The 23,472-nt window shown below is 34.7% G+C and overlaps 1 protein-coding gene across 7 annotated transcripts in view; it reads left to right on the top strand.

The window, feature by feature from the left end:
- Positions 1 to 23,472, top strand: part of ROBO2 (roundabout guidance receptor 2) — a 1,654,833-nt gene that overhangs the window by 4,301 nt on the left and 1,627,060 nt on the right. For all 7 annotated transcript variants that reach the window (XM_049710547.1, XM_049710548.1, XM_049710544.1 and 4 more), the window contains exon 2: positions 19,512 to 19,633. In XM_049710547.1, coding sequence (XP_049566504.1) covers positions 19,525 to 19,633 — 109 coding nt within the window. In that variant the 5' untranslated portion in view covers positions 19,512 to 19,524. The remainder of the gene's footprint in view (positions 1 to 19,511; positions 19,634 to 23,472) is intronic.

Raw genomic sequence — 23,472 nt, 5'->3', positions numbered from 1 at the left:
TGGGAAGGAACAACCCAATTGTTTTTTTACCGAGTGAAGAATTTCCTTTTTTAAAATTCTGAACTAAACTAGCAGTTTAGTGTGATGTGCCATTTATTACTTGAGCTCCAAAATTTGCAACCAAAAAGGATACATATGTTGAACTTAGTTTTTCTTGGAGAACTGTGATATGAACGAGCAGTGAAATTGCAGAAGACAAATGAAGTAGTTTAATAATTCCCGTACTAAATAATAATAAGGTTAAATTATAACACACTTATCAAGTGTCAGACATTCACTTAGGGTTAGCAAGAATTATCTCAGCTAATCCTGGAAATAATGCATATGTATCTTGGAGTAATAAAATGTCTTACGCACCTGGATTTGAAATCGTCTCTTGCTAGCTGTGTGAGCTTGAAACAGATGATGTAGCCTCTCTTCCCCTCAGTTGCTTCTTCTATGAAGCAGGGAGATAAATAGTATCTAACTTATAGATTCTTTGTTCACGTTTTGCTTCTTAGTGTAGTTCCAGGTCCAATTAGGCTGAGGCTGCCAGTTTTATTAATGCCGTGATATTTACCCTAGTTCTGCCTTTTATTAGTTATGTGACATTGATCAAGTTTCCTTTCTGTACTCTCCTTTCTTTATCTATAAACTGAATAAAATGCCTGTTTTGTAGAGTTTTCATTAGTATATTAAAGAGATTCAATAAAATCATTTATGTAAGAGACTTAGCACGTGGTAGACATTCAGTAAGTATTTTTCCTGCCCGTTCACATATTGCTGTGGAGATATTCTACATATTTTCCAGCTTCATATTTCTCTTTTCAAACTCCTTGTCAATCTTGTACAAGACATTCCCATCTCCTGCTTCTCTTCTGATGTTCTGTAATCATTAAGCTCTAGAAGAGTTGAAGAAAGTATTTTTATAACTTTTACTGTGCTTAAGCTTTTGAAGAGAAGCATGCTAGGTCTCGGGACCAGTTTTGATAAGAAAAGGGAAATACTTATCCCATACAGCATTTACTCCTTCCCACCCTTGACAGTTTTGTACTGTCATTCTTTCAGCAATAAGTGAGATTTTTCTGTTTAAGTGGTTTTCTATTTGTGGTAGCAAAATTCATGTGTGGACTTCATCCTATTAACATAAGTATAATGGAGAGTTGGGCAATGATTTGTTTTTAACAAGAGGAAAAAATGCACACAATGTTTCTAATATTGCTCTGAAAATCTCTCAAATTAACTTTGATTCTGTTGCCAGAGGTAACATCACACACTCACGCGTAGGTGGTGTTCTTGGAAAGTAATGTTTGAATCTTCTAGGTATTGTTCCCAGACTGGCTTAATAGGATTTAATTTTGGATGTAACTTATCTGCTAAATAGGAAGATTCTTAAGTGAAGATACTAGCTTCATCAGATATAGCGTTGCTCAAGGCTTTCTGTATGGGATTAAAAAAAGGCTGAAACAGAAAAATTTAATCTCTAAGTTAGACATACTGGTGTATTCATATTGACTGTATGGTCATGATAATGATATCAATAATGTGGCTCATATAGACAAGTAATATATAATACAGTTACCAAGATAAATCCTGTTACTGAGTTTAATACCCCATTTTTTTCCAGGATCTCTCAAATTCATCACTCTTTCATTTTCGTTCCTTTGCTTATTATACTGGTGTATTAGTTTCCTACTGCTGATCTAAGAAATTACCACAAACTTAATGACTTAAAACAGCACAAATTTATGGTCTTATAGTTTGGAGGTCAGAGTTCCAAAATCAGTTGCACTGGGCTGAAGTCAAGATGTCTACAGGGCTGGTTTGTTCTGGAGGCTTCGAAGGGAGAATTCCTTTTCTTGCCTTTTTCTGCTTCTAGTGGCCATCTGAATTCATTGGTTTATGGCCCCTTCCTGCATTTTCAAGGTGCATTTCTCCTATTTTTGTTTCTGTCTCTACATTGCATCTTCCTCTCAACTCTGAATTCTCTTCCATCCCTCTTGCAAGAACTCTTGTGATTACGTTGGGATCACCTGATGATCCAGGATAATTTTCCCATCTCAGTGTACTTAACTCAGTCACATCTGCACATTCTCTTTGATTATGTAAGATAATACATTCACAGAGTCTGGGGATTAGGAGAAGAACAGCTTTGGGAGGCTATTATCCAGCAACCACAAATGGGAATAGTATTTTTGTGCTCTGAGACCCTGAAAATCATGTTCTTGCTTCCCCATGGAAAAAGCAATGTGCATTTGGGATTTTTTAAAAATCCTTTAGGAGATATTGATGGAGACTTTTCCTAACAAAGATGCTAATCAATTAAACACCGTTTAAATTATTAAATCTAGTGTTAGTAAAATGTAGGTGGAATTATTTGCACTTCTAGGGTCAAAACTATTAATTAAATCCATAGTCTATCAAGGGCAACATCTGGATTACTTAGGTTTAAATTACATAGGGCAGTGTCTATGATGGTTCTTACTTATATGACGTTTAGCTCTTGTGTACAAAGCCAAATCCATAAAAGAATCCGTGGAAAGCTTGGTTCTCTTTTAAAACTTGGCAGGACATAATTTTCAAGGGGATGTCGGACAGTGGTTCCATAATAATTGGTGCTCTTCCTAAATGTGCGTGTGAATAGTTTACCTCATGAGTTATATATACTAATTGTAGACTTCCAGGAGAAATTTAATGATGGTCATGTTAGCTTTCAAATCTTTTCTGTAACCCAGAAGAGGACTGTTGCATGAGATGGATTTATTTTTCCCCCCTACCATTGTTGCCAAAGGGAACTTGAAATGGCCTGTTCACATTAATTTAATGCAAATGAATTCTTGCTGCCTCACAAATTTGTCTTTCATTTTTCTTAAAATTATGTGTAAATGGATGTGACATGCTTTACTGGTTGTTGTGCAGGGAGCATTGTCCTTTCTAAAAGCTCCCTCATTTGTCAAAAGAAGCCATTAAAAGAAAAATAAATTATCTGATCACAGTATTAAGAATGACCTTAAAACTATAAATTGTATTATCAGTACAATAGCTGAATGGTCTTTGCAGTTGTGGAAACTCCAAAGGAAACCCTTGTTTAGACACAAAGCTATTATAATCATCCAAAATCCATGTTTATTTTTTACTTTGTAAAAGGTAATGTATGTAGAATACAGTTTTGCCTTATAGCTCTCTCCTTGCTTTCCAGAAACTAGTTCAAATACTCTTAAGTTTTAAAGTGTTTTTCGCTGTCTTTAATATTTTTAATGTCAAAGAAACAATGAATTTTTATGGAGACCCAGGCAAAAATAAAAGAGAAGTTTGTATAACATGGAGTTAAACAAGGATGATTATGAATGGTCATTTTTGATAGGGGACCGCACATCTATCCTTTTGCATGTACATGCAAATGCATTATTGAGGGAAGTCAAGATTTGACTAAGGAACTCTGCTGATGGTTAAGTAAGTCTTAATAAGAAGAGTAATGCACAAGCATATTTTAGCTTCCATGCCCAGAGATATAGTAGTTGTACAATAAATGGTCTTTTTCTACTACTGCGGAGGCATCTTCTCCAGCCATGCTATTTATCTAAGCAAGAACTTCGGCTGAGTTTTCAGCAACCGTAAGTAAAGAGGATGGCGTGATAGGTTGCTTGTACATATGGCCCTCTTTAGCAGGCTAGCTGTTACTTTTGTCCACCCACATCACTGAGGACATATGGCATTACTTTGGCTGTGGCAGCAAGTGTGTGTGGACGTGTCTCGCTGTGGGTATAAGACTGCTGGCTGCCTTCCTTGTGTTGCTCATGCAACCAACTGTCTCGGGTGGACAACTTATCCATAGCACTAGATTTGAGGATGGTAAATGATGTTATTATTAATTGATATTAAAATAATATGATTAGTTTTCTCTTCAGTTTGATTACCAGACCTAATGGATGTTTGCTATTATAAAGCTTACAGAAGAAATGATGGCTTTTCCCAGAATAGTAGTCAGGGCTTTTCAAAACAAACCTGACTCATTCAAAAGTACAGAGTTATATAGAAGCAAAATAGCAGGGGCATCAGAAATGCTGTTGAGATAATTTATTGTGGAATAATCAATTAATGAAATGTGACAGTGAATCTGTTGTTAGTTGTGGCTATGAGAAAAAAATCAGGAGAAAACATGATCAGATAGGCTGGAATGAAGAGTCATCTAATCCTTGTGTAACTTATTTCACAGAGTTTGCAGTGTTCTATAAAACAATGTTTTTAAATTGGATTCATTTTTTTCAGTACTGTGAGCTCTAAATTTGCAAAGTGAGGCATTTAAATACTTGCAACAAGTATGTGCTTTTCAGTGGTGGCCCTAGAATCCCTATGTACAGGGCCTCTTAAACTGCCTTCTCATAGGAAGGCAAGATGAGAGGGCCCTTGCTGAGGGCATGTGTGCAGAACTTGATTTAGATTATACGTCAGTTCTCTAAAGAGAAGAATGGGTGGTGCTGCTGAGGATTAGGGAGAAAATAACAACATTGCAAGGTACTTTTGTTGCCACTACTGGAACATTTTTATAATTAGATTTGTTTTAGATCTCTCTTATAAAATCACACAGTAATTTCACATGCTACCATTTGGCAAATCTGAAAATCGTTCAGTAAGACTGTATTTACTAAATATTAGGTAAATAAAATCAAGATTTGCATAGGTAATATTGACAAGCAGTATTTCCAGATATAGAAATAAATTTTCAAAGTGCTTTTGGATATCACTTATCTACAGAGTCTCAGTTTCAGTACTACGGCACATCTGTTAATCACCATTAAGGCTGTATGTGAAATATTTGGCAATACAGTTATCAAAGTTTTGTGGTAATGGTGATGGATGCATGGAATACAGCATCGTCATTATTATTCACTGGCCTTGAGAACTTCAGTTTTCATCCTTTTTCACCTTGCTGTATCATACTGACTGACAACTTTAAATTATTTGAGCTGTAAAAAAAATATATTCTTGGAACTCACTGATTTATTTTTTATTTTTGGGGTCATTCTGTATTTACTGTGGTGAAGTATCAGATGACCAGTGTGGCAGTTTAGATGGAAGCAAGCAGAATGGAAACATGTTTACTACCAAGAAATCTACTATGTTAATTTTATTGACAGAAAAAATGTACAGATAATTTTACTCGGATTTTTTGCTAAATCTTTTTGTTATGTGTGTATATTTTTACAATTGACCTTTCTTTGTCGAGTGTGTGTTTGTACACAAAATCAATCTTGGAGATCTTAGCCAAAGGGTGGATTTCTTAAGGTGACTGTTTCAAATATATATAAATTGTGGCATAATGGTCACAAAATGGCAATATAAGGAGCCATAAAAGTGGACATAAGATGGGAAATAATGGTTAAAAACACTTGCAAATGAATAATTCATTTTGTTTTAAATTCTCTTTGTTTTTTAGCTGAGAAAATGAATAGAACTGAAATTATTATATAAATCATTTGTATTTGTTTTATATGTGTATACATATATGTGTGTATTATAAACGCAAAAAAGGTGGTATATTATTTAGCACATATATTCATACTCATCTGTATATAATGCATCATGAAAATGAGCATATGTGATATACACGCATATTGTACACTTTCATTTTTATTTCTATTACTTTTCTCACTTTTTTTTTAGCAACGAACTAAAGAAAACAAGGAGAAATTTTTATTTGGTAATTTGATCTTTCATATTCTTTTTGCCTCAGATTTATGGTTTTCTTTGTGATTAGACCTCTGAGATCAACAAATATCATATAATCCTTGTGGATATTTTGAAAGCAGTGTGCCACTATAAAGTGTGCGTGTGCAAAACTGTGTGAATGAATGTTTTATCCTTGACAGAGAAAAGCCAGTTAAAATTGTTTACTGTGGGGCTTCCCTGGTGGTACAGTGGTTAAGGATCCACCTGCCAATGCAGGAGACACAGGTTCGAGCCCTGGTCTGGGAAGATCCCCACATGCTGCGGAGCAACTAAGCCTGTGTGCCACAACTGCTGAGCCTGTGCTCTAGAGCCCGCAAGCCACTGAGTCCACGTGCCACAACAACTGAAGCCTGTGTGCCACAACTACTGAAGCCCACGCACCTAGAGCCCGTGCTCCACAACAAGAGAAACCACCACAGTGAGAAGCCCACGCGCCGCAACTAAAAGAAAGCCTGCACGCAGCAACAAAGACCCAACGCAGCCAAAAACAAATAAATAAACTAATTAATTAAAAAAAAACATTTACTGCGTGGTAGCAATGAAAAATCAGATATCTATCAGTGTAACCATTAAACAAATGTTTTTGAGCACCTATTCAGTACCCAGCACAAATTTAAGTAGTGGAAATATAGCCATAAACAAAATTAAGGTCCTACCCTTAAAAGCAAATGTGCAGGACAAAAGAGTGGTCAAGCTGAAACACAGTTCAGAGCCAGGAATTAAAGTTTCTGTGTAGTTCAGATGTTATTTAAACCATGTTATGTCACCCACTTAAATTACAAGAAAGCAGTTCCTCCATCCATCCCTTGGGGAATAGTGGCAGAGAAGTAAGTCTGTTATGCTTGAACTTAAGTGATTCAATAAATGTAAAATGCTATATATGATAAAGGCAGTCTTTCATATTGCTGGGAAATTATTTTAAAAAAATCATAAAACAGTGTTGAAGTAATTAGCTATATGTGTTTCTTAGTCGCAAAAAGGTATAATGAACCATTCACAAAAATTACTTCCAGGGTAATTGTCAAGTAAACTCTTCAAAATATAAAGAAAAAACCCTAGAAGCAAATATCATTTATAATATTAGGGGAAAATTTACTTTCCTAAGTACAGCCCCGACCAATGACAGAAACAATAAGGAACAGATTGATGAATTGGACTTTGTTAAAATAGAAAACTTTTATATTTCAAAAGACACTATAAGTAGGTATAGAAAGCAAATGCCAAATCAGGAAAAATTAATTGCAATTTATTTGACATATAAATAGTTCCAACAAATCAGTAAGAAAAGATTAGTAGTCCAGTAGAAAAAAAGGCAAGGTGCATTGGCAGGAAGCATCAAGAGCCTCATATGAACTGTAAATGTATTAGAACTTCTGTTGTTCACAAACAAAATGCAGAAAACAATAGAGAAAATCATTTATATGGAGATATTTGTAATATTTGAACATTATAGTATGAATTTATTCATGTTATAAATATATGTAGGAAACTATTTGCAGGTTCATATTCATATAGTTTTTCTCTTCTTTTAAACTTCTGCATTTTCAAAGGTATGTTCAAACGTCAGAATACACCCTTTGTTGTTGAAAGCAGCCTTTCAAATATACACTCACATATCATTTTCTATAAATTTTATAGAGAGTAAGGGCCAAAATGCTTTATCAGAAACTATATTTCAGTAATGATTTGTTATTGTGTTTAATATTTTGTCCTCTGGGCTTAACTGATAAAGGAAGATTCTTGTTTTTTAAACAAAGCTTTCTGACATACCTTTTTATTGGAAAGAGCTCTTATTTCCTTAAGTGTTTTGCTGCCTAAGCGTGAGGAGTATCCGGCAGTGGAATTTAGTGGAACAGATGCTTATTGTGATATATGAGATGAACTTGCTTCCCTAAGCACGCATAGGCATGAAACGCATCTGGCTTCTGTACATAAAAGTCAATTACGTTCCCAAATACGCTTCTGCACATTACAGACTTTTAGGGGCAGAAACCCTACTATTCCCTCAAATGGGGCTTTGCTTAACTGTGAAGTTTAATTTAGAGTAGAAATCAGAAAATACTAAGTTCTAGGCTGGAGACAGAGCCTAATCCAGTGATATTACCACTGTGTACTAAGGTGGTAAGTCCTGCAGAGGAAGCAGCTTCTGTGGGGAAAAAATTTTGTGCATAAAACTAGAGAATGTTGTAAAGCAGAGTATAATCAAGTGTGTGAGCACGTGGAATACATAAGAAATAAAATCGAGTTCAGAGGAGACAAATAAGGAGAAGCTGAGGAAAAGAAACGAATGAAGGTAAGCCTGAAAAAGACTCAATGTAAATAGTGATGAGAGTGAAGGCATTTGGTAAGCTTGAGGAAATAGCATCCCGACAGGAAGGAATTTGGCATGTGTGCGTACTGACGGGCATAACCTACAGAAATCAGGCCTCTTGAGGCATAGCAACTATAGTTCCTTTTCTATTGTCCAGGTAGCCTTGAATATTCCTTTTTTATTTTAAAAAGACCATCTGCTGTGTGAAATGAGTTAACATCAAGGACATGAGATTTTTTTTTCTAGAATATGCCAAAACTTTAATCAATAATCTACAAGCTAAAACATTTAAAAATAGTTTGTGATAGAGATCTTCATAAAATGTATTATTTCGTCGCCAGACTTAGTAGTGCATTATACATAATTTTATCTTGCCCTAATTTTTTAGTGTGGTGGGTAGAATAATAGCCTTCCAAAGATGTACACATTCTAATACCCAGAACCTGTGAATAAGTTATGTTACATGGCAAGGAGGAGTTAGGGTTGCAGATGGAATTAATGGAAAGTTCTAATAATCTGACCTTAAAATGGGGAGATGATCCTGATTTATCTGTGTGGGCTAATGTAAGCACAAGGGATCTCATGAGAGTCAGGCTGAAAGACCATAGAAGGAGACCATAGAAGGAGATAGACCATAGAAGACCATAGAAGGAGACAGACTCTCTGAAGCAGAGGTTGGAGTGATCAGCTTTGTACATGGAGGCAGGGGTTGGCATCCAAGGAATACACTTGACCTTTAGAATGATTCTCCCCTAGAGCCTCCAGAAGAACAATAACAACAAAAACATATAGTCCTGAGAATGATTTGGTTTTAGCCCAGTGAGACCCATTTTGGACTCTGACCACCAGAACTTTACGAAAATAAATTTGTGTTGTCATTTTAAACCACTGAGTTTGTGGTTCCAGCAGGAATACGAAACTAGAAATCACATTTTTTTTTTTTTTTGGCTGTAGATGGTGTATTGAATTGAGTTGGACATTCAAGGAAATAAATGAAAATTAATTTTCTTAAGTCCTTCATATCAGAATAATGAGAACTGTAGAGATGAACTATTTATGAAAGATGATATATACAAACACTATGTAGGGTTAAAAAGGGGTGTCATTTGAAGACTAATAAAGTCATAGAAGTGTTGTCCAATTTTATGAGGCATAGATGTTGTATCAAAGATTGTATTTGATAACCCATAATCTTTCTGGCACTATTACTAATAATTTTAATTTAGGAGTGCCACGATTCAGGACCATTGGACCAGTACTCCCAAAGATGGTTAGAGTTGTGAAAGCAACTTGAGTTATTTGAATTGAAGACCAGAATATTAGGCACTAGGATATGCTGTTGGTAATCCAATTTCTGTTATCCTTTCTAGTAATATATCACCAACCATTTATGTATGGGACATTATGTTAAGTAATGCAGACATAGTCTAGTGGAAACAGATGAAAAGTGTGACAATAGTGATAGGGAAACTTTTGTGGAGGAGCAAAGTTGAAAAATTGGTGACACTTGACATTTCTCCAGAGCAACAGTATTAAAAGCAAATAACATTATGAAAGGTTGATTTCATTCAAGATCTCTAACTAGATAATTGGTCAGTAAACTAGTCATATTTTCTTAAAACTCAAAGAACTTTCCTTTTGATGAAAGTTTTCAAATATAGTGTACCTTTGGGTTTGATGTTTTTTGTGTTTTTTTAAATCTTTTGTAAACTGCTCATAGGAAACCGGAGAACAAATCTGACATGTGTTGATCATTAAGTCTGTGTGGAGTTCATCCAGGGAATAGAGGCTTTGATAGCCAAGAAGTTAAATTCGTAAAATACTCCTATAATATGGAAGGTATCTGGTTGAAATTATTAATACAACTTTATAACAAAAATTACTTTCCATAGAGTTTTACAATTACTTTTTGTTTTCTGATTAATGCTATCGGATTCATAAATTGAAATTAGTTTTCAGTAACTTAACTCCCTCTGGAAGATTTTTAAAAAAAATTGTTCCCTAATTTCCCAAGTCTCCTTTGCTAAAACCCTCTCTAAACCACTGTTAAAGTACATTCACTCTAGTGCATTACTACGAAAAAGCACATCTTCTAGGTTTGAGCCATTTCAAAGTTTTTAAGGTGTTTATAAGGAATCGTATGTTCTACAGTTTCAGGTATCCGAATAATCTGATTAAATCTTGGCAGCAAATTGAATTCAATAAAAGTAACAGTGATAAATCTCAGATCATGACTTCAAAGGTCTCCATCAAACATTTTAAAGCAATTTTTAAATTCATTAATCTGAGTCATTATACTTGGCCCTAATAGTAGAAGGCCCTTAAAATGAAGCTGAATTGAACTTGGCAGTTATTATACACTAACTTTTTATGGTCACAATTCCTGTGCCTCATTAGGAAAATGGTTATTTCCAGAATCCTAGTGCTTTGACCAGAAATGCGTTTATTATTCTCTAGCACTTTTATTGAGAAATTATCCTGATTTCTCATTTGTGTAAGCTCTCGCAGGTAAGATTCTAATTTTTGAGTGTAAAGAAAACTTTAGGGCATTGGAGGCACCTGGAAGATAGGAATGAAAAGAGAGGATCACCTTCTTTCCACATTCCATATCAAGGCCCTCTAATGAGCTTATAACTTTATGGAACTGCTTGATTTTCATATGTTTAAATAGTGAATTATACATAACTTTATTGGTTCAGGTATTTCCCCCTGCATTAGAAGGGCATCCATTTTTACTCCTCTGCGTTTCCTGAAGTTGGGAAAGAAAATAGGAGTCTTGTGGAATAGTGAAGTTTAGAAGACGTTCTGCATTATTAAATTTACTGTTTAGCAGGATAAGTCTATTGAAATCAATATAAATGTAACCTGTGGGACAAATTCATCCCCTTCAGTTTACTGCTAAAGAGAATTAATATTTGATGAAATAACTGTTGCAAGGTCATTTACACAATTAATAGCCTGCCAGGTTTCTTAACTTTAAGACTGTTGCTCATCAGACTACCCCTTCCACAGAGTCATGGGTAATCACAAGCTAACACTAGCAGGTAGAACAAAATGTATGTTGCACATAGAATACAGAGCAAAACAAAGTATTGTTTTTCTCTTCCCTTTTCCAAATCCACATGAACAAAGTGTCTTGTGGAGTTTCCCAAATGCCAAGATGGCTACGTATAACAGAAATCAAATACTCAGACTTTCAAACTGTAGAAACTCAAAATTATAGAAAGCAAAGGGCATACTACATTGATTTACATCTTCTAATTTTTCCACTTATTGTAACTTGCCCTGAAATAAAATGCTATATATTTGTTTGCCTTGTTTGCAGTCTGTAGTTAAAAGAAGATAGTGTAATGATCTTTGCCGAAGATCTACAGCAAATTCCAATACACACACACGTGTATGTGTGTATTTTATGTATGATATATATATACATATCATATGATTATACATTTATGGTATATAAAGTATGTAAATATATATACCATATATAGCATAGCTTTTTGCTAATTTCATGTGTTTTTTTTGGTAAGTTAGCTCTGTCTAGGAAAAAACAGCAACCTATTTTTGTAGAAAGCAAGTATACACTTATCCAGTAGTACAAAACCTATGCCCGCCTATGTCTCCCTAAATAGATCTCTTATTTTAACAAGTATCTGCTTCATCTTAACAAAATTTGAGTCAGTGAACTCTCACCCAGATGCTGTATCTTGGCCAGGTAATCTAGAGTTGAATCCCTTAGATAGGTGACTTCCACTTCCTTTAAAAGGCTCTGAGAGCCCCGTGTTACTTCTTGATGCCATGCCAGTGGCACAGGGATGACTAAGCTGAGTCAGCTTCCAAAGTTGGGCTCTTTATCTTTCTTCTTGTACTCAAGTCTAACTTCTTTTATAAAAGACAAGTTCCAGTTTCTCAAAATCTCCATGCTTGTAGGTTATGGAATGATTTATTTACTTTGTTTATTTTTATTTATTTATTTATTTTTGGCTGCGTTGGGTCTTTGTTGCTGCGTGTGGGTTTTCTGTAGTTGCGGTGAGCAGAGGCTACTCTTCATGCCGGTGCGCGGGCTTCTCATTGTGGTGGCTTCTCGTGTTGCAGAGCACGGGCTCTAGGCGCACGGGCTTCAGTAGTTGTGGTGCATGGGCTCTAGAGCGCAGGCTCAGTAGTTGTGCTCCGCAGCATGTGGGATCTTCCTGGACTAGGAATCGAACCTGTGTCCCCTGCATTGGCAGGCCGATTCTTAACCACTGTGCCACCAGGGAAGTCCCTTTACTTTGAATATAGCTTCAAAAATGATCTACAGATGGATAAGACATGTATGCACACTTGAGTGTGTGTGTGTATTTTAATGGACTAATACTGTTCATTGAATAAGAAGAAGCAAATTTTGTAGTACCAGGAGAAGTTTGGAAGAATAAAGAATTATATGGTTTGGGAGATTTTGAAGAGGATTCTGTGCCTTTGGAATTTTGCTATACTTTTGTGTTAAGTCTTCATTTTATATAGTACTATTTACTAAGCTACTGAAAACGGTAAAAATGACTGTTGCTATTTGCCTTTTTAATTCTCTTAAAATGAAACTTGGTTGATGCCAAAGAAGACTTTTCTGTAGTCTCCGTAAATTGAAACTTGTCTTTTTCTCATCCTCCACATACCTTTCAACCAGAAGTTATTCTTGCTCTCTATTACAACTTCCAGATTGCTATTTTATCTCCCCCTTGCAAATCATACTCTTCTTTTGAAATGCAAACACTTTGGAAATAGTAGCCATGTTCTTTTTGTATTGTTGACATCAGCAGACCTCCTGGTCACTCTTGTCATTTATGTAAGGCTTTAGATCCTCGCTTAAATCGTCTTCAGCCAGATCATCTTGTCATTTTCAGTGACTTCAACATCCACAAGGAAGGACCATCAAAATCCTATGTTTTCTCTGTTTCTTGACATCCTTATCTCCATTGCTTGTTTTCCCTTCCACTTCAGTTACCCCTCTCGTGGTCAAATCTGAGATCGTTAACAGTAAATGTACCACCAAGATCTTGATGGCAAATATCCCACCTTCTGGACGTCATTCCCCTCCTGGCTCATTTGCCCACGTATCATCATTTCTACAATTCTTCATCTTCCCTGACACTCACCCTAGGCCACAGCTTTTGCCATTCCCTCGCAATCCATCACTACTCCCCTGTCTTCAGTTCCCACATTTTTAATTTTAGGTGTTATGGTTCATCTTTAGCACTCTCTTGCAAAGATCCTGAGCTCAATTTCTCCACTATTAATAGGACAATTTTTTAATTCTATTCCCCCATCTAGCATTTAAATATTGATTTTTCTTTGGGCTCCATCCTAATCACTCTTCTCTCTCTACACACACCCTCCCTAAGCACTAAACACCCTTTCTATACTTAAGAGCTAGTGATTTCTAGTTGTAGAGTCTGGCCCAGACCTTTCTTCTGAGAGTCCATGCCTCGCTTGACAATAGCACATGGATAATTCAGAAGAAACATATCCTGGTAAATGTCACCACCAACCATTTGGATAATTAAGCCATGAACTTATGGGTCATTTTTGTGTCCCCCCTCTATATTCCTATGATATCCAATCCAGTGTTCATTTAAAAAATACGTTGGTTCCAAATGTATCTAGAATTTTTCCACTTATTTTTTTCTAATGTCCAGTGAAGCCAGATCCAGATCTTTTCTTACCTACTCTATTATCCTGTCCTCGTCATTATTCTACTATATTTCATACATAGAAACAAAACTGATCTCTTAAAATGTCTGTCAGTTCATGGCTCTCCCTACTTTTTCAGTGTACTTGTTATAACGCCTACATTCTTTGCCATTACCAATAAAGCCCTGTATAATCTCACATCATATCTTTTTTTTTCTTTGCGGTACGCAGGCCTCTCACTGTTGTGGCCTCTCCCGTTGTGGAGCACAGGCTTCGGATGCACAGGCTCAGCGGCCATGGCTCACGGGTCCAGCTGCTCCGTGGCATGTGGGATCTTCCCGGACCGGGGCACGAACCCGTGTCCCCTGCATCGGCAGGTGGACTCTCAACCACTGCACCACCAGGGAAGCCCTCACGTCATATCTTTTAGTCACATCTCATCAGTCTTTCTTCTTGCTTCACTTAAACCAGATTCATATTTTTCATTCCTTCCACATGTCAAGATTGTCCTTATATCAGGGCCCTTAAATATTCTGGTTTCTTTTCCTGAAAGACTGTCCCACTGTATGCAAAGCTAGCTCTTATTCTCAGGTCTAAGCTTAAATATTGTTACCTGAAAGAGTGTTTAAAGTAAATATCTGATGTTTCCCCAAAACCCTTGTTGGGTATACAGTTCTGTGTTTGATTTTTCATGTGAACACATCTTGTAATGATTTCTTCTCTATGTTTAGTTGGATTTCTGACCCTGACTTCCTCTCTAGAATTCAAGCCCTAAAAGTCCAGGGACCTTGGCTTTCTTGTTCGCTACTATAGCTCAGTAACTAGTATAATATCTGGCACATATTTGTTGAGTTGATTAACTAGATCCAGTGGAGTCCACAGTCTGTTCACTTCCTATAGTTTCCAAGGCTGAAAGGCTCCTATCTTAACAAAAGAGGTGTGGGTCAGGAAATCTGGGCTGGGAATGGTTCTTCTTTAAGTCCACTTGAGAGGATATCAGGACACACAGGAATGGTTTTATGCTGTCAGTAATTCCACAGAGTTTAGGAGGATAAATCATTCTTCCTCTCTGGAAGGACTTTAGGCCCCTATGGCTCTCTTGGACTCTCAAATGTTAGGGTGATTACTGCTAAACTTGTTGTTTTAGGTCTCTTACTCATTTGAAATTATATATAGATGACTAGTCATATTTCACTGAAAAATCGGTCATTAAGATTAGAAAGACTGTAGATTTCTATGAAATCTATTTATAATTTTTTAAGTAAGTGCCATGGTATAAACTAGTTATTCCCAATTTTATAATTAAAAATAGTCACTTGAAGGGTTTATTACATATATTACATATTCCAAGGCTTCATCTCCAGGGGTTCTGATTCAGCATGTCCACAGTGATGCTCATGCCTGTACATTTTACCAGGCATCCTGGATTATTCTGAAGCAGAATGCTTATGGACCACACTTTAGGACAGAAGTGCATGTTATATTACATTTTGAGATGTCTGTTTTTTTATAATGCCAAATGGCAAGCGATTTATCTGTTTCTCCTGAACCAATGACATAATAGAATTTTCACACTTTATAGCTTACAGGAATTTTAGAGATTTTTTTTTTATTTGTCACATATCCTGGAAACTGAATATTAAAGAGGTTAATTAATTTGTCATAGATATTAAACAGGGTCAGCATCCTTAGATGTCCTTTCATTGTTTGGGCTCTTTATTCTAAAGCATGATGGCCGAGAGTAATAGTTTCAGCCTCCAAGTTTTATCCTGTTGAAAAAAAAATATATATAAATGTATTCATGTATTGTGTCTCTATATATAATTTATATAAATTGTACTATTAGTTTGGATTACACAGAACTTTGTCACTATTACATGTCAGGTATAGTTTGGACTGAGATAGACCCTAACTATGAGAATTTACTAATGTCAAAAAGACCCCTTTTAAAAATGACTCCATGGCATTTAGACCAAGGACAGTGTTAAAGTGAGGCTCCAATATGTCTTAATCTAAGTTATTACTGAATGTAAGTCATGTGCTGGCTTCTAATGAAAATTTCCCATTGAAAAAAATCAATGTTAATTACTGGAACTTGAGATCTGTAATGGGCTCTGCTGTTTTTTTCTGGCTTAGATTGTGTTCCTATAATATGCTGAGAAGAGACATTGATGACCTATGAGCTATGGTCACTTCCTGATCCCAGTTGATTCTTTGGTCTTTAGTTTTAAAAGGGTGACCAGATAGGTTGCATTATAATGGAGAAGTTGAGCGAAAAAAACATCAACCTGTAGGCTCACTGGCATGTCCCAACACTCCCTGAAGAAGCACTTCAATGAGGAAACCAGTTGCCAGGAGAGGGACTTGCAAGGAAACCTTTTTTTCCAGAAAAGAATTTTCTTTAAGGAAGCTGCTGTAGAACTTATCCTAGAAGGTGACTAGAGCCACTCTCTATAGATCACAATGAAATAGCAAATCTGAAGGTGTTACCTGTCTGGTTGCTGAGATACATTTGTATGTATACATACAACCTAGGCTGGTTCATTGGGTCTGCTGGCTAGGGAGGAAGAAAATATTGAAAAGATCCACATGAGAGGTGGAATGAGTGGGAGAGGGGAGAATAATTTTTAGGAGTTGGCTGCACATAAAACCCAGAGATGGTCTGTAACAGGAGTGGCTCTAATACCTAGAAGTCTTCACTTCCATTGATGGTAGGTGTTCTACAGCCTAACAGTCTTATTAACTTAAGACTGTCCTTCCTAGTGAACACCTCTAGATATGAAGCAACCCTCAGACCAGGTGGTATGACTGGGGCTCCATCTGACAGAGCAGCATTCTGGAGAGAATCTATGGAGCCATGACACTGTCTCATAATGCTATTTGCTCCCAAATCCTTGCATAGCCACGTTCTAATTCTCTGCTCATTGAATATCACATCTATTGCCAGAAAAAGCACAATGAATCCAACTATCTGTGTTTTAGGACTTAGTCCAGTCTTTAAAGAGTAACAGGTACAAGTAAAGTTCATAAGATAAAGCAGCTATTTTTCACTTAGCTTTTATTTTCATATGCATGAAAAGAGTGTTCCAAAAAAGATTTAGAGAAGTCCATTGCATGCCTTTATGGTACATGATAACCTTATTTTCTGGTTCATCTAGCATACCCCTTTCTAGCTATTTTGTTTTTCTTTCATAAGGATAAAGAAATGGATTGGTTTTACCTTATGTGAGTCCAGTTAATTAATATAAAATTTCATAGAAAGTCATGATTTTCATATTTATAGAGGGGCAGGAATAGCATATAGATAATACATTGTAGAAACTTGGCATTTAAGAACTATTGGTTTTCCATAAACATCAAATTGGAAAGGAAGGTTACATTTTCTTCTGATTACAATAACAATTTGAAAGCCATCTGTTCTTTAAAATTTTACTAAAATGTATAATGGAACTGGTGTTTTACATGCCAATCCTTCTTGAAGAGTATTTTAAGATTTTTCATATACTGCCTCAATTCTATGTAGAATAAGAACAGAATGCCATTTAAAATGAGTATGGTATACAGGAGTTAAGGAAACAGTAAATTAAAATAAATTGCAAAAGTAGTACATTTAAGGGTGAGTTAAATGTGAATTTTGACATTATTGCTACCAGATAAAAATGGTTACATGTTGATTAGAAGGGAACAAAGATCTATCAGTTAGTGGTTAAAAGAGTGTGTGTGTGTGTGTGTGTTGTGCACACGCACACACACACACACACACACACACACACATGTTACAGATGCATACCACTAAAGTTGGTCTTTGATAATAACCTCCTACCCTGCCCCTTGCTCCCTAAACAAATAATCAGGCATCACTATAGCTCTTCTGTAATATTATTCATCTTATTCTTCAATGTAAAATTATTAGTAATGCTGAGGTGTGTTGGGAAGATGTTGAGATTTTCTCTGGACACCCCATGTTACTCTGGAAAGGGCTGATGCTTTTTTTTTTTTTTTTAAACTGTGATAGCTCAATTGTCTTATGTTTTAATGATTTTCAATTTGAAGATGTTTATTTGGGATAAGTACACAAGGTTCTCTATGTAAGCTATCTCCTTTTCCTCTTCTCAGCATCCTTTTCAGAGTGATTACTGGACTGTAGCTGGGAGATCTAGGACTAAATTCCTGCACAGTGATTGCTAGTTCAGAGCATAGGCTCTGAGGTCATCCTGTTTTGGCTGAAGTCACAATAGTACATACTAATTACATGACTTGGGAGTTGTGTGGCTTTTCTCTAAGTCTCTGCTTTCTCAGCTCTAAAATGGTGATTGTGATATTATCTCATAGCATTTCTGTGAGAATGAAATGGAACTAGGAATGTAAGGCAATCAGTATATTAAAATAACCTGGGAAAATGTAAATTTTCAAGAAATATTTCTTAGTACTAAGACTATCATCGCCATCATCATTCTCTTGTTACACGTGAATTTGGAAATGTCATTCCAACCTTCTTGGCCTCTTACTTCAAATGAGGAGGATGGATTAGTTGGCTCTAAATTTCCCTTTAGCTTTGACACTATGAGTCTGAAATAAATAATTCAAAAGTGAGTAATTAAATCCTCTTTTCTTAATGTAGAAGAAAGGGAGAAGAAAAAGTTCTGATGCCTGGATTCCTTTCCAAATTTACTAGAATTAGGATTATGTAGCATTTTGAATATGGAGTTTATTCAGGAAATCATTAAATTCACTTTCCTTAGCTCCATATTTTGTTAATGTGGAAACACTGGAACTTAGGGGTAATCTTCTCTGAAGATTCCTCTTAATGACTTTATAAATTTTAATCTTGAAATTTCGTAATTTTGGAAGGTGTTTATCATTCTTATGGCTTATTATGTTATATATGTAAACAAGTATTATGTTTATATGTATGTTTTTATACATAATTTAATATAAAATTATATTTTTATATATTTATATGTTTACATATAAAAGATATATTATTGAACCTATCATTTTGCAACTTGCTATTTTTGTTTAAATTTTTATTTTTGACATTGATCCATTTTGGTAAAAGTGACTTAAGTCTATTCATCTTAGGTACTATATATATCATTCAACTGTATGAACAAATAATATCCCTTTGGGCATTTAAGCATTTTCATTTTTTAGTATTAAAACAGCATCAAAATGAATATTCAAGTATATTTTATGTGTATGACTTCCTATATATATGGTTTGTATATCCGGGATTAGAATTGCAAGTGTTTTCTGTAATTAATTGTACTCTCAGTTTTAAGTACACAAGATTAGTTTTGTGTACATGATGAATCTCTATGCTGTTAAAGTTACTGATTAACTAGAATATCATTTTACTCAAAACTACAGAGATATGAGATACTTATGCTAAGTTTACACAAATGTGTTGAAAAGTCATATTTGTGTATGTTTATAGAGATGATATGGTGTTTTTAATACATCAATTTACTTAAATAGCGACTTATATAGATTGTCCATGTACAGTGTTTTGCTTGACTATACTCCAGTGGGTATTTTGGAAGTCCTTTTTAAGCGTTCATAGATTTAATAGTCGATTTTGCAAACTGATATTGAAAAATATTCAAATGAATGTTGAGAATATGAGATTTAAGATGAATGAGCTTTCATATTAATCATCACAGTGAGAATACCAAAGAGAAGCATGATTTTCAAATGTATCCCCTTGTAAGCAGGGTGATTTGTAAACACACAATGCCTATTAGATATGGGATTTGAGTGATAATACATTTCTTTTAGGTTGTAATTTATTATACTTTTCATGCCCACTCCTCTCAATATGCAGAATTTAAAATGCAATGGCCAGAAGACAAGGAGATGTCACTAGAAGAATGTGGACATGGACTCCAGGACTGCTAATGATGATTGTGATCCTTTGGAGTCAGCCGGGGAATGGACAAGGTCAAGGTAGGTGCAAGCATGTTTTAATATTTTGAGAGCTGGATATGAGATTTGAGATTACGTGGACCTTTGGTTTGATGTTTTAAGTGATTTGTTGTAATCTTTCCCCAAGTTCTTTGTTAAAGTGGACTGTAATGCTTACGAAAGCAGTTAAATTGAGCTAGAATTTGGTGTGTTGGTGTGTCAGATTTGAAGCCATTGCTTCAAGATTGGCTTTACTCTGTTGTAGTAGATGCTATATACATGGATATATTTGTGTGTGTGTTTATATGATTTTACAAAAACCTATTAAGGTTATTATATTTTTGAAGTGAAGCTTTTGGATCTCTTTAGTGACTTTTATGTTTTAATTTTTTAAACTTCAAGAACATATTCATTAAAGGGTGTGATGTTCTTCAGAAATTAAGTGGAAAATTTGATGTTCCTCATTGCTTTGCCAAGTGTATTTGGAGGAAATTAATGATAGAGTGGAGCTGCAGGAGTGTTGTGTCCTGAGGTGGAGTTGAAAAGGATCATAGATTTTGTAATAAGGTTTTTCAGTATACTGATTTGATCAGTAGCTCTATGGAGTGGTTTATGCCAAAGCTAGTGTCTAGAAAATGTGTTCTGTGATAAGTATTATTTTTGGAGGTGTGTTGCCTACTCAGATGCACATAGCAATTTAATGTTGTATATGATAAAAGGAAGTCCTGACCCCATGAATTTTGTTTTGTCTTAGAGGAGAATCCATTTTGACATTGTTTCTGCATTTGTTAAGCCTTGAAATCTGTGAGCAGGAAAGGTATGAGGGCTTTGCTCTAGATAAAACTGAAAATGTATAGTGGTGTTGACCTTTTGTTAGTCCTGTGGTTTCCAAAATATCCATTAAATATTGTACATATTTAAGTAAGTTTATTAACTCTTTTGAAAAGATTGTTCAAAAAGAACATTATTTCTTTATAATATATAATTTTGTTCATTAATTTTTGAAATAAAATAGGAAGATGTTTTTCAAAAATAAAAATGCATGTGTGTCTTGTATGTGAATAGGTATGTATACATATATGCAGATAATCAATTTTAATAATGAAATAGACTTTGGTTTTTAGTTTTTCTTTCAAGCCATTAAGAATTTATGATAACAACTAGTTGAATTCTCATTTTGCTTTTCTCTTTTGTTAAAAATAATGTAAGAAAATCATATTTAACACACATATTTTTTCATCAAAGGTCTAAAACAAGAATCTGTAGGCAGCATTTCTGTTGGCTAGGAGAGTTGTTTATTCCTCCGGCAATGTGTCGGATCACTAAAATGCAGCAGGACAACTGTTTCTCTGCAATAGTGATCCAACAGTATGTTTAGTATTACAGGAGATTGGCAAAACCCTTTCTGTGGCCGTCATTTCCAGGGATTTTGGTTTATTCTCATTGGTTAAGAGCTTATTGGATATTTCAGATATTTGAAGAAGAATAAGTATTGTCTCTCTTATTTGCCCATGCTCTTTATTCCTTCTTCAATATTGATTGCTTGGATATTCTTTCCTTTGATAGTGACCATCATTTGTAAAAAACATGCCCTGAAATCGATATCATGCTAAGCTATAGTGAAACTTCTAATGGTAAATGCAAGTTAATTAATTTAATTTCTTTTTAAAAGTATAAATTAAAATAGGCAATGATTCAAAGGACAAAACAACTTAATAGAAAAGATAATGGAATGCTTTAGTACTATGTTAAGGGAATTTTGCTTCCTTTACAATAGCTAGATTGAATGAAGCAGATTTCTCAGGCATGGTAAGCAAATCTTATAATTTCAAGTACAACCCAAGGTACATATTACCATTTAGATCAATAAGCCTCATTAAATATTAATTTTTCCTCACTTTGGGACATATAATTAAGCAGGATTTTAAAATAAAAGTTTCAAAATTAAAACTTTATATTACTGGATATGTTTGTAAATAAAAATCTCATAGTACTTTACTATTGGTAAGAAAATAATACATTAAAAATCTGTAAAGTTTTTTCTCTATTAAGTTTACAACTTTGTCTTGAACTTTAATTATTAGGACCTCCAAAGTCCGGAGTTGTGGTTACATATTAATGAGTATGATTTTTGTAGCAAACATGCATGCAAAATTAATAAAATTATTTTCATGTAAATTTAAATTTCTTAGGAATGATAAGCAAAGCTAAATTGTATTTTTTATACAAGTGCTCCATATTTATCAGTAGATTATATTCTAATTATTTGTAAGTCAATGGGAAATCTGGATGTTCTTTCCCATAAAAACCATGTTAGAAATGGTAATTAAGTTTGAGGACAGAAGGCAAAAATCCACTTATTCTAGAATGTATATGAAGCGTCATACTCAGTATTAATTCAACTGTGTGCAGCCATCACTTATAACGAATATTATAGGAAATTCAGTCTGAATTCTAAATAAGAAGGTTGGCCGATAATCCCCCTGGGGGCATCAGGGTCAAATAAGAAGAAAAGAGTGGAAAGAAGAGGTGGAATCAGGTAGATGTCCCTTGTCAGTTTTTTATATCAAGAAAAGCATCCACTTGAGGACATCTGTTTTCCTGACATTTGACTTATGGAATAGTAGATGCTTATCCTTAGACTAGCATTCCGTGACTTGGACTCTGCCCATTCCTATGCTGCTTAAGTGGTTAGTACATTAGAAACTGCATAAAAAGTGAAAATTAAGTCAATCCTCAAGATAAGTAGAATATACATCATTTTTTAATAGAAAATATGTCTACTGTGCAAATAAAACAAGTAACATAAACGTTCAGATTTATTTTTGTCTTTAAAGGAACTGTTATAATTGTACACATATATGTTTCCAAACACTGAATTAGGCATTGACTTTGGGGATAATCTAAAAAAAACTGAACTAATATCCAATATGTATAGGTGTAATTTATAACACAACAGGTAAAATCATGGGACTTTTGACTGGGAAGAGGACTATAAAGGCAGCAGAGAATCCAGCAGATTTACAGGATTTTCGGAAGTACAGGCAACAGTTATTGTATTCAGAACTGAGAAATTTTTTCCAAACTCAGAAATCACATTTCTTTCTTTCCCCAACAATATGCTTAAGTACTAATGAGATGTGTATAAAGGTAAAAGTGTAATTTATGTAATTTGTTTAAACAGTCACTGAGATGCATGTGAATTTAAAGGCAATGTGAGGCAGTTTGGGATTAATATGAATACTTGTTAAAAATAAAGAAATTGATTTGACTTTAACAAACAAACCATTCAGAAATATTGCTTGGTAATACATAAAAATATATTTCTCTCTTAATGGCATCGATAAAGGAGCTCTATTCTGGTACATAACAAAGGTATGCTATTTTTCTGGTACATGTTAAGAATAATAAAAAGAAGAATGAATATGTCAGTCTGTTTCTAAAAACAAGTTTGTCAGAGTTTTTGAATTAGCACTACTTTCCTGATTTTTGTAGCTAATATAGTGTTTAAACATAGCGATAATTTTTAATATATTATCGTGAGTGCCCACAGAATTTTAATCAGTTTGGTTTCTATGAAAATTTACATGTTGAAATTCCAATTGGCCACCCTGAAGCTAGATGTAAGAGTTTGAAATTTTGAGGACGCAAATGGAGATCACTCATATAACAAAATTCACTTTTGAAGACAAATCAATTTATTTTATCTTCCATTTTCATGACCAGATTTTGTGTAATATATTGAGCATTCAAAAAATAAAATCTGATAATATTTAACAATTATAATCTTTAGTTTCATGATCTTCATCATGAAATATTTTACTTAAGAGGCAAAAATTTTGGAAAAGTAAATTATTTGGCTGTCCTGTTTTTCAAGTTGT

Source organism: Orcinus orca, chromosome 5, assembly GCF_937001465.1.
Source record: "Orcinus orca chromosome 5, mOrcOrc1.1, whole genome shotgun sequence".
NCBI classification, from domain to species: domain Eukaryota; kingdom Metazoa; phylum Chordata; class Mammalia; order Artiodactyla; family Delphinidae; genus Orcinus; species Orcinus orca.
Note: the sequence above shows the minus strand (reverse complement) of the source record. Positions and strands in the feature narration are given on the sequence as shown.